Below are 13172 nucleotides of genomic sequence, written 5' to 3'. Positions count from 1 at the left end.
GATAGATGCTCCTTTTCTACTATGATAACTCTGAAAGAAGTTTCTCCATCAAAACAAACAGCTTTTCCATGTCTTCAGTGATCTAAGAAAATACCTTTGACAAGGTGCTATCCTCTGGGCTTTTACATTTTAGGGTTATTTCTGAACAACTAGTAAATGAAGTTTTCAGACTCTGTCGCAGATCTACTATGCTCATGAGCTTTGCTGGTGTTCTTGTTGAACTCCTAGAAATAATGAGTACTTAGTTCACTACTGTTTATAATTACAAAAACTTACAGAAGTAGTGCTCCTATATAGATCTTGTATGCAGATTATATTTTTATCGGTGCACTCATTGCAACAGGTGGAAATCAACAGTTGAAAAGGATGGCTTAAGGGTTAATATAACAAAGATAAAGTCTACGATATCCCACACTAAAGAGATGATATCTGACGCACAAGACAAATACTAATACAGCATCTGTAAGTTTGGAACTGGCTCAAACTACATCAAATGCAGAATGAGCAATAAGTTCTATCACAAAATCCAACATGTCGGTGCTAGATGTAGCAGATGCAGCTAATTTCATTTGCAGCATTTGTTGAAATCCGACTTCCATAGATAAACAAATTGTTGCTGCTATTGAAAGTCAGTAAATTCACCTACCTAGTTAACACAGTCCATGACAATCAGTGAGCTGGCATAACCATAATACCATGTGCCACATCGAGAGTCTTCAGCTGTCAACAATTTTTTAAAAAATGCAAGAATCCCATCAAATGTGAAAGTGACAGCATGCAACACACGTGTTCGATCTGTATTCTTATATGGCTGCGAAACGTGGATGGCGATGAAATGTAAAAAGACATGATCTTGACTGCAGTGAAATTGTATTGTAGCCATCCCTCCAGCAGAAGGTGACTCACACTCTCTACTTTGTGTCAGAATTTTTTTTTTTTTTTTTTTTTTACACAGTGATCACCACTTATCAAGGCCCGGAAGCCACTCAGGGATAAGGGTTATTGCAAGTACATTACATTAGTGAGAAGATTTGATGAAGTGTTTAATTAGGGGGGGCGGTTCATTAGGAATTTGTTAACATTAGACTTGAAGACATCCAAGTTGTAGTCCGGAGGGAAGCAGGCAGACGGAACAGAGTTCCACAGGCGTGCAGTTCTAAGAAAGAAGCTTTGTTCATGAAATCCGCGTTTTGATTTAGGCACAGATATAGAGTGGGGGAAATTGCAATAATTGCCGAAACCATTTATCTTAGAAGCCTGGGTCATCAAGCCCTGATCATGGGCAGCCATTATCATCTTCTCCTAACCATAGTGGAGCGATACTCTTTTCAGCCAGTCTTCCTTATCGATATATTCCTGGAATAGTTTTTCCAGAAAATATTTTGCATGTTGTTGGTTGGCCCATTCTTCCAGTTTTCTACGATGCAAAATCTTGATGTATTTCTTTCAAATGTAAGAACTCTGTATTTATATTTATGTGTGTATTATTTTTTTTCTTTTTAGGAAAAATACAAGGATTACGACTTTGAAAACAGGTTGACCGTAAGAGCCAACAATATGCTACGCAGCCTGAAGCCAGCTGGGTAGAAATCACTCCTACTAAATAAAAAAAAACAAAATTCTCCCTGTGCTGTGAAATTATAGAAACTTGAGCAATGTGAATGGAAGGTACTTTGATTGTAATAGTTATCTCCCTTGGGGCATTTGTTAAACTGCCAGCCCAAAAGCAACTCTGCTTTACTCATTGTTGACAAAATATTAAAATTGCCTTGATATGAAGATACATTATACGACTTAATGGGAACTTATAGATGAAAAAAAGTATATTTCCCAATAGCTATCATCATTTGACAAATTTTGAATAAAAGTAACGTCAGAATAATTAAAACAAACAAACAAATGAAACTGAAATGTTGAAGTGAAATTAAAGAGTTCTGCTCCAGAAATATCAAATCGTTTGTTGGACAGCTTCAACATAAATATAAATAAATTCCTGATTGTACATGGATCTTTGAAAAGGGGTCACACACACACACACCTCATGGTTATGGAATGATATTTCATATTTTCTATTAAAACAAACATTTTAAAGATGGCTTATGTAAATTAAAATATAACAATAAAATCCAACATAAAATGTAGGACTTGTGTTGAATTTAAACTTTTCTATGTTAATTTACATAAACCATCTTGAAAAAGTAATTTTAATAGAAAAGATGAAACATGATGAACGTATCAACCTACTTTTGATTTTCCCTTTTCCTACCTAGTTTCATTATATATATATATATTATCTTATTCAAATTTAGGTAAACAAAATTATTTGTCACTACCATAAATTTACTGTTTCAATCTAAAAAGATTTCATCAGGTGACAGAGGCCTCTGTTCTTCATCAAGGCCAATATAATATTCTGCTCTTTTTATTGAGCACTATCAACAATCTTCTTAAATTCAATGGTCTTTAATTTTAGATATTTTTATTTTATTTATATATATAATATATATTTCTGTGGAAATATACTTTATTTCCTTATAATATATACCAATCCTTATTTAATAAGCTCAATGTAATTACAGAGCAATATAGTGAATGAATGACAAAAGTCTATATTCTAAACAGATACTGTCAAGTATTGTAAATGTCAACTGAATTACAGGAATAAGTTGTAAGATGGTCAACATCATGAATTTTGGAATATAGACTTTTGTCATTCATTCAGTCATTTTATATATATATATATATATATATATATATATATATATATATATAGTAAGTTATAAAATATATATGGTGATTAAGCTACACTGAATATTCCACGTTTCATCCACTCTAGGATTCATAAGCCTAAAGAATCCTAGAGTGGATGAAACGCGGAATATTCAATGTAGCTTAATCGCCATATATATTTTATAACTTACTAACTAACTCTACCTATGTATTGAGCACTGTTGAAATAAATACTTAAAGTTTACGCATAAATTTATACTTTCGTATATTAATTTTATGTGAGTAAATGAAGTAGTTATGTGGATATATCTATATAACTACTCACATAAAATTAATATACGAAATATAAATTCATGAGTAAATTTTAAGTATTTACTTTTTTTTATTTTTATTTTAAGTATTTACTTTTTATTTTTATTTTATATAATATGAAATAAAAAATGACAATATAAAAATATATATTAATGCATATAGATTTATTTGTGTATTCAATATAGATGTTGCATCAATTAGGGGTGTAGGATAAGTAAAACATGGTATTTCGAAGTCTAATGCTTTTCATCAAAAAAGGAGAGAAGATGCTAATTTGTTGAGCTTTGCATAAGTCTCCTCTTAAAGAATCTATCTTATTCTTTCAACTCCCTCATATATATATATAATTTTAGTAGTATGAAAATATGCTTAAGCCAAGTGAGGCTAATAATCTGATGATTTTCCCTGGAAAGAATACATGAACATTCATGCATAGCTTACTTGCCCTGAGTGTACTTTAATACAATAACTGAGCTCTACGCATATATTTAGTACTGTTGGAATAAATACTGAAAAAATGCATGTAATATTATTTTATACGATAAATGCATATGCATTAGATAGTAATAAAAAATATTATACTTATGTTAGCCATACAGAAATTTTTCTGTTACATTCCAGAGAGAAATCATCAGGCTAATTACTTAATGATTTTCCTCAGGAATGAAACACTATCGTTTCTTTACAGCTTACTTGACATATTTTTATACTACTATGAAGTTCTACACAAGTAAAAAATATAAATGGAACATTATTTTGTGTGTGTGTGTGTGTGTGTGTGTATATATATATATATATATATATATATCTTAGTTGAATAGTTTTAACACAAGAACAAATTCCTTTTTGTTTACAAGATGCTGGCTGAAGACTTTTGATACAAATAGTATTGAAAAAAAATGATACGGAAAGAAATTATTAATAATAATAACAAAATTTTTGTCAAAGGTCTGTGCACATTCGGCTGTTATTTCTTTGAAAAACTGTCTGTTAAAAATAGCTATTTAGGAATTTTTGAAATTTTTTAATTAAAGAAATACTCTAGCAACATATAAAGGCAATTTTGAAATTTTGTACCATGAAAATATAATATTAATAAAAAAAAAAAAAATAATTCCATTCCAGAGACATTCCTTGTTACATGATTATTGTTTTTGTTTTTTGTTTTCTTTTTATAACCATTAATAATAAACAGTAAAAAAACAAAAGCCGGACATTTTACCCCCCTCTTTTCCATGAAGTCATTTTTTTTATCAATTTTTTTCCATGAACAAATGTCTCATTATTTATTTAGATAGAACAATTTTTCAATTAAATACTCCAGTAATCATAAGTTGTTAGAATATCATCACATTTTGTTAACAAATAGTGTTGGTGTTTTTTTAAATTTTTTTTTTTTTTATATATATATATACTTTTATTAAAATTTTTACTTATTAAATGATATAATTATCAGTCATTATCTTTGGATCTCTATTATGCTATGGAAGCAGAAAATGCTCATTATATTTGATGTTTAGGTGTTTGTAAACATTATTTTTGATGTTTAAATGTCAAATAATAGTGCACATTTTTTACTTCCATAATCTATTAGAGATACAGAAAAAAAAATAATTGAAAGAAAAAAAAAAGCACAAAATTTATGAAGTATTTAGTTAAAAAAAATTGTTCTATTTTCAAAGAAAAAAAGGTGCTTTTTGTTTCTTTGTGACAATGTAGTTATGAAGAGACATTCAGAACGTGTTTGATTTTGAACAGAGAATAACAAAAAAATTTAGGTGCTTGTTTAGAAGTGATTAAAAAAACAAAAATGCAGAAAAAAATCTTTATGATGTATGTATTTGTCATGGAACGAATATGTAATATTCCAAAAATCATGTAAATTAACCGAGTGTCTTTTTTAATTGAGAAAATCAAATTTTACAAAGTGATTAAAAAGCTTTAATTATTTTGAATACAAACAAAATCTCTTAATTAAAAAATAAATATCTACTTGATCAATTTATGTGAATTTTGGAATATGACTTTGTTTCGTGACAAATACATACATAATAAAGATTTTTCTGTATTTTTATTTTTTAACTAAGTGTAATTCTAAATAAACACCAAAATTTATCATCCCTACCCCTTCCTCTCTCTCTTCCTTTTTATCATAGAGAATTTTTTAAAAAAATCGGTTCTTTTCTGCTGAAATGGTGTTCACTTTTCACTATCTTATATTTTCTTTCTAAATATAAACAACAACAACAACAAAAAAAAAGACAAGGAAACCTAAAAAAAAACAAAAAAACCTGTCAATTTATTAATAGATTTCGTTGCATCATATCGATGTATATACACACCTACATTGACGCATATATGATTTAATTAACCCTCTCCTCAAACATATACACATATTCATATTTTTATATGTTTCGATTACATCAACATGTTAAGGCTAAGATTCAGTGGTCTCTTCAGAGCCAACATAAATATGATGGACTCAGTTATAACTGCATGGTAAAGTTAGTATGTGTGTATGTGTAATCTGATAGTGTTTGATACTAAAATAGTTATTAGTAGAGCTTGTATATAAGTTGTCTTCAAACCCCAATCATTTAATCATTTGGCTCGAAATCTTAGTATTTCTATGTGAGCCAAATGTTTTATAAATTTACCAGATCTATTAGTATATTTATAAGTATTTTTATAAGTATTTTAGTATTGAATACTATTGTCTATTACAAACTTTAGCTATAGAGTAATAACTTTGTATTTATCATATATATATATATATATACATATATATATATATATGGAATTATTCAAGTTAATAAAGTAAAATAATTCTTGATTTACCATCATTCTGGTTTTTAAGAAAGATAAATGTTCAAACTACAACTTATATTTCTGATATAATTAAAAGAAAAAAAGCTTTATGTAATCGTTTACTTTGAGTTGTTTGCTCTTTAACTTTACGTAAAATTTGAATGTGCTGAGGAAGAGAATTTGTATTTCAAATAAATTTTAACAAAAATGTAATTTTATACTGAATGAAGCTGGATATCTTGGAAATTTCCGTACATGAAGAGGATGTGTTATTTATTCTCAGAACTGAGTTTGAGTATTTACAATTCTATTGAATATTTTAAATATATTAAATATTATTTTAGACACACGCGCGCACACACACACACACACACACAGTGTGGCATATGTAATGCCATTTGTTTAAGTGGAACAAAATTAAAGCCTTTTTTATTTTTTCAAATATGAAGGTATTGCCAAATTAAAAAGAGTATTATTTATGCCTTTCTCTCTCTCTCTCTTGCTCGCTTATATATATATATATATATAAAGATCTGTTATTTTTATTAGCGATATTAAGTTTTAAAACACTGTATTTAATTTCACTTCTTAATGCATTTGTTTTGCATTGCCCCATTTTTTTGATGGGACATATTTGGAAAAAATTTTTTATTTTTAAATACTTTTGTGTGCATAAAAGTTATCCATGGACATGTGTTTCTGGCTACTAGCTGTCGTCAGCATGGCTAGACTGCTTTTTTTTTTTTGCCAAGGATCAAACCCATAACTACATAATCCACAGTCTGGCATTTTACCGCTGAGCTATGATGTCTTGTCAAATTTTCTGCACGATTTTTATCACTTTTAAATCTGTTGGTGTTATTTTTTTTTACTTGTGATATATATATATATATATATATATATATATATATATATATATATATATATATATTTTCAATGACAAGCCAAGCATAATTATAATATTTATTTATACAAAAATTATTGGCTACATATGTGCATACATGTTTCTGTTGCAACTCCTGGAGAAAAGCAGTGTCTTCAGGCCTAATTTTCTTTAAAGAGAAGATTAGGCCTGAAGATGCTGCTTCTCTAAAAGAGTTGCAGCAGAAACATGTATGCACATATTTAGCCAATAAATTTTGTATAAATAAATATTATAATTATGCTCTGTTTGTATCGAGCACTTTTTGATAAACACCAGAATTCCAGTGGTTTTACATCATGGAAACTATAATGATACAACCATTATATATATATATATATATATATATATATATATATATAGTGTTATGAAAATATGTGGCATTTAAGCTACACAGAATTTTCTGCATTTCATCCTCATCAGGCTAATGCATGGATTTGATATTACAGCATGTTTTTATATATGGTATTAAGTTTATTATTTAGCCAATCAGATTCTTTGTTATTGTTGCTCCCATTTCACCAGCCAGTGACTGGGCTTTTATCAGACAAACATTGTGTGTGTGTATGTGTGTGTATTTCTTGAATAAAAATAAGAAATCTTTTCATATTTGAAAAATTGAAAATCATGTAAAATAATTTTGTTTTATTTGATAAAAAGTAAATGTATATGGTACCAGTTATAAAAACTGGACATTTTCAGTTTTGTAAATTACTGTTGAGAGGAAATGATTCCTTCAACCAAGAAAGTTTCATTCAGAAACGAAATCTGCCTGCAAAATGTATACATAAAACACATTAATATTAGAGTTCAGACCTGATTTTTGTGTTTCGTTTTAAAATCCATTTTTTTTTTTTTTTGTTTTTGTACACATATGTGGACAAGAATTTAGTGTTTATTATTTTAATAGATTTTAATACATTTGATATTATGTAATGTAGGTTATGTTTGGTTGAAATGTTTGACTATTTGACAGTAGGTTGTGTAGTAAGATTTTGGCTATTAACTCTGAACTAAAATGGTCTAACTTTTTTTCCCCACTTGGGAGTTACCACTTATCAAGGCCAGAAGCCCACTTGAGGGTAAGGATTAATGAATATAAGGTGGTAGTGTAGTAATCGTTATTGGTGTAAATAGGGTAGAATTTGATTATTTATGGGGACGGCTCAACAATAACTTGTTTACATTGGATTTGAAGGCTAGCATGTTGTATTCAACTGGGGAGCAGGCCAATGGGACAGTGTTCTTCAGGTGGGCAGTTCTAGATAATAAACTTTGTTTATGGAATCTGCATATAGATTTAAGCACAGATAGAGAGTGGGGTGAAAATGCTGATGATTGTTGTAGCTGGTTGAGTGTTTTTTGGAGAAAGTTTGGCAAGGGAGACCATAGATTGGAGTTCAGACGAGCACTTACCATGAAAATAACAAAACAGGCTCACGTCTCTTCTGTGGGAAAGAGGTTGCAGGGAAGCGGAAAGGGTATCACCTTTCTCTCTCTTATATTATCACCATCTTATAATAATATATATATATATATATATATATATATATATTTTTTTTCAAACACATCTGAGTGAATATGACAGTTTTTGGCAACAATAAAGGTTATTCTTTTTCCCGATTTTTCTGGATATCTTTTTGATTCGCCGAGTGGTCTTTTTTATTTCAGTTGGCATATTGTATAAAATGGTGCCCAAAAGTTGTTGTTCAGCCATATTCTATACAACATGCCGACTGAAATAAAAAAGACCACTCGGCGAATCGAAAAGATATCCAGAAAAATCGGGAAAAAGAATAACCTTTATTGTTGCCAAAATATACAAATATATACAAAAAAACTTTTGTCTAGCAATAATTGTCTTGCTCCAATGAGATTTTAGAGACAGATATCTGCATGCAAATATCTGTTAGAGTGCTGTTGAAGATACGCATATCCCAACAGTGCTTCTTCGCTGCCAGAGAATAAAATCCAAGAGAAAAGGTAAATTCCAAGACATCCAACACCTTCTTTCACAGCTGCAGGAGGTTCAAAAATAACCCAAAAGAGGTTAACATGACATGAAACAGACATAACTAGTTAACAATTCTATTAGTAATATTTATTATGCTTTCAAGTACAAAAGGGTTGATATGACATAAGACAAACAAAGCAGACGAAATCTGATGTTGATTATTTTTTTCTTTTCAAAATTTTTTTATTTAGTTTTTGTCTTTTTTTTTTGTTTTGTTTTTCTTTTGTATATTAGTAAGAATTTTGTCATTCGCTGAAACCATTAAAAAATAATCTTTGTGGAAGATTGTTATGCAAAACTCTTTAATTCCGGTGCACTTTTCCGACTTGAACATTTTTGTTTTTTTTTTTTTTTATAGCAAAGTTGGATTTGTTTTAATTGCCATCCCAACTTTAAAAAGATGCTGACTCTGTGGCTTATTATATATTTGATGCTTAATTAGAATTACTCTTATTTAAAAAAAAAAAAAAAAAAAAAAAAATGCAAGAAAATCTTTTTGATGTACATACTCGTTACAAAACGAAGATGTCATATTCCAAAAATCACACAAATTGATCAAGTAGTTTTATTTTTTAAGAAAATTAAATTGTATGAATAAGCAAAAAAGGACTGTATTGCATCACCATCTTGAAAAATAAAAACAACAAAAACAGAACACCAAAGACAGATAAATCAACAATAATTAAAACCTGTGATACCAGTCTTATAATGCTAGCAATTTCGCATTAATTGCATTAAATCGTAAAAAAAAAAAAAAAAAAAATATAGTATTCTTTATAAAAATAAATCTTCTTAATCATTTTACATAATTTTTGGAATATGACACCTTTATTCCATAAGTTACATCAGGATTTTTCTGCAATCTATTTTTTTTTTTTTTTTTTTTTTTAATTGGTTTAATTCTAAATAAGCATCTATTTTTCTTTACAAATTTTTTCCCTAAATTATTTTGTTCTATGGAAAAATCGTAATCCTTCATTCTCTTAAGACATTTTTTAATTTACACCCCCCACTTCCCCTAAAAAAAAAAAATGAAAACCCCAAAGTTCATATTTTGCTGCTAAAACAGAAAAAAAAAAATTCATGCATCATATGAATTTCATTCATACTGCAGAATGTGGATACCATTTTGACCGATTCATGACAGTATTGATGCTCATAAATTCTTCAAGCAAGTGTCATTCTCATTGCAGGGATGGACAATTTTTCGAAACCGCCAATATTCTGTAGCCAAATAATACGCCTTTCTGATGTATACGAAGACGTTTAAAATAGACCCAACAAAGTTTTTTTTTTTTTTTTTTTATATGCAGTAGCTCCAACCTACAAACTAGTCATTCCTCAATATAGTTGGGTGCTGCGATACAGCCAGGTCTAGAGAATCACAGACAACGTGGGTTTTATTCTATTATTATGGTATTAGTCTTCTTGTGGTTTGCTGTCCGAACATCTGTCGCTGTGATGATGACTACAGTCTAGTTTCAATGTAAATACTCTTTAAGAAATGACATTTGACAATGGCAACATTTTCTTTTCTTTTTTCTTTCTTAAATTTATTTTAAAAAACCCAGCTCTTTTCTGGATCCTCATTAGAGAAGAGAACGCTGTTAAATCGGAACGAAGTAGACCCTGTCAGCAGAACATGTGTGGAATAATGAAGAATAAAAACGGAATGGCCCACATGCTTCTAACTGTATTTTACTTTGTCATTTTTTTCTCTTTTTTTGAATTCAACTCATTATTTGCTATAATCTTCTTTAATGGGATTCCATGAAAGAACGTTTTCAGAAGTTTAGCCAGAACTTGCATAAGGTATTTGAGGACATGTTGAAGTACAATGATATTTTTGCTTGTGGTAATGCCAAATGGCGTTGTTGGTATATTCTGACGTTATATTGTCAAATTGAAAAGTGGAAGGGAAGAAAAAGCCTACAAATTTATTAAATATAGCAAGAGAGACAGATAAAGTTGTTCATCAGGAATAGAGATACTCAGATGAATTTGTTTACAACTGAGGTTAGTGGACAGTGCGATGGATAAAAACTGTCAAAAAGTATTTTCTAAGGATAAAGAGACACTAGTGAGAAAAGGTATTAATTTAGAATAGAAAAACAATCTTGTTAACAGCTAAATGTGCAGATACGAAACTGAGGACACATGCAAGAATGGTTGGATTAAAAGCTTATTTGATATAAAGCTGTGATGTGGGTTTGGAATTATTGATATCCATACATCACACTATCTATATTGGCACGGGTGGCTTTCAGGGAAATTGGTCGTGTTGTAAGAATGTTGACTTGTTGCTTATTAAATGATGAACCACATGTAATACTTGAAGGAAATTAAATCTGGCAAGCTAGGTGGCCATGTATTTGGTATGATCTGGCTGTGCAGATTGGGTCACCACAGCCTTGTGAGAATGTACAGAGTTGTGTTGACGTGCATATGACTTTCCGACAGTCTATCTAGAGTCTCATAGGGGTTTTGAGCACATCACTGTAACCTAAGACTATGTTCTTCTTTTTCTTGAGGTGGCATTCACCCCAGATCAGTTAAGCTGGCTCCTTCCAATGAATTCACTGCATCTTGCATGAAAGTTGACCAAACCCGGTAATCCATCACCAACACTGACTATTGATAACCAGTCACGGTTCCAACGGTGAACACTATCGATTGTCGGGCCTAGAATCAGTTTGATATCTTGTTTAACTGTTCTGAACCATGTTTTAAGCTGGCTGCCACATTGCTTCTTCCAGTTCTGAGAAGGAACCAGATCGATGTCTTCTCTGATGAGATCGCCTCATTTACAGTGGAGGGTGTGACAAGGCCAGAGAAGTCATCGCGTGAGAAGAGCCTGCTAGAGGGAGGTGATGTGGTACAGCGCTCGGACTACTACATTTCGTAGTAGGTGTTGCCAGGGCACATGCAGGATGTGACGCAGATAGAAATGATCCAATGTTGAAAGAAATATTTGCTAATCATTCTTCCCAAAAAGTAAAAAAAATATAAGTAGGAAACTTGATGTTGAACATCGGAAAAGTTCTGCTTAGGATGAGTCGTTATTTCTCTTGTTCATATTTTGATCCTGTTTTGTTTTGTTTGAATGAAAACAACGAAAACAACTTTAAAGCACGCCAGTCTCTTCCGGATGTTTTGATTTATTGAGAAATCTTTTGGTTTACATTTTGATCATAATCATATTTTTTGGTTAGAATAAAAACAACTTGAAAGTATAGTACTCCCAGCACTTGAACCCCACTCGATGTACATACTCCTGACTAACCGTATGAGCAGAAAAATCCCATCCCTTCACCAGTAAGATGTCTTTATATGCCAGAAAACCTACTGTAATAGTTTATTTTCTCCCTGTTTCCTTATTCCCCTGTTACATCCTCACATTTAAAAAAAAAAAAAAAAAAAAAAAAAAATTTTTTTTTTTTTTTTTTTTTTTTTTTGTTGAAAATCCAGACCCTGGATTGTTTTTTATCACTTCGACTTTGGAATGATTGTTCTGTTTCTTAAGCGAGAATTTTCTATTTTTGCATATCTGTCATCTGACATCGAGAAAACGTATCTGGCACCAGATTTTCTTTTCCCTTTGTATGTTTATTTTGTGAGGGATACTTTTGCAGAATAAGAAACCAATTTTTCAACTGGCAATTTTTATTTCTCATTCCATTCAAAAATACTAATGGGTTATGATCGCTATATGTATCCGTGTGGGAACCTTCCCTGATGTAATATATATTTTGCAAAAGTTTATATATAATGTGAACTGACATCTTTATCCCAAATGATAGCTCCTTATGTTCCAAGTGGCAATATGCCTTATTTGAGGTGAAAAAGAGTTAAAAAAAAAAAAAGAATGCCAAACCCTTCTGGATGTTTCAACTTATTTAGAAATCTTTTTACTCAGCACAACTGTTTACATTGCATGTCATGTTCCTCTTCCCTCATCACATATGAGTTATGAATATCTGCATGCAACACATTGCAGATTGTATCTTTGGACAGGTGGAGATCTCGGTTTGTACTTTATACGAATTGTGATTTCCTGATGCTGTCCCAACTTTGTGGATGCTTTTTTGTCCTTCGCCAGGAATTTCCATCCTTTTTACCAAACTTTCAAGATACACGAAATCACAACATCTGTACCGATTCTTGCATAACGACAGTACATCATTCCATCTGATGTCTTCATTAATTATCACATAATAACTGCAGACAAACACATGCATGTCCTCAAATACCTCGCTGCAATTGAGTACTCTTTGTTTATCAGTCACTTTTAGGATCCAAAACTACCCGACAGAATGTCAATAAATTTAAGATTAATGTAGTAAATGCTATTACCACAACTACTAATATTAAGATGAACACTTATAG

General features: G+C 30.5%; 1 protein-coding gene across 2 annotated transcripts in view; it reads left to right on the top strand.

The window, feature by feature from the left end:
- Positions 1-1619, top strand: part of LOC145243927 (tetratricopeptide repeat protein 39C-like) — a 227330-nt gene extending 225711 nt beyond the window's left edge. For both annotated transcript variants that reach the window (XM_080107048.1, XM_080107049.1), the window contains exon 14: positions 1504-1619. In XM_080107048.1, the coding sequence (XP_079963174.1) occupies positions 1504-1587 (84 nt within the window). In that variant the 3' untranslated portion in view covers positions 1588-1619. The remainder of the gene's footprint in view (positions 1-1503) is intronic.
- Positions 1620-13172: the final 11553 nt, after the last annotated feature.

The sequence above is a fragment of the Euprymna scolopes genome, chromosome 22 (genome assembly GCF_053919585.1).
Source record: "Euprymna scolopes isolate OS-2025 chromosome 22, ASM5391958v1, whole genome shotgun sequence".
Taxonomy (NCBI): Eukaryota; Metazoa; Mollusca; class Cephalopoda; order Sepiida; family Sepiolidae; genus Euprymna; species Euprymna scolopes.
The sequence above is the reverse complement of the archived record's forward strand: the minus strand, read 5'-3'. Positions and strand labels throughout refer to the sequence as shown.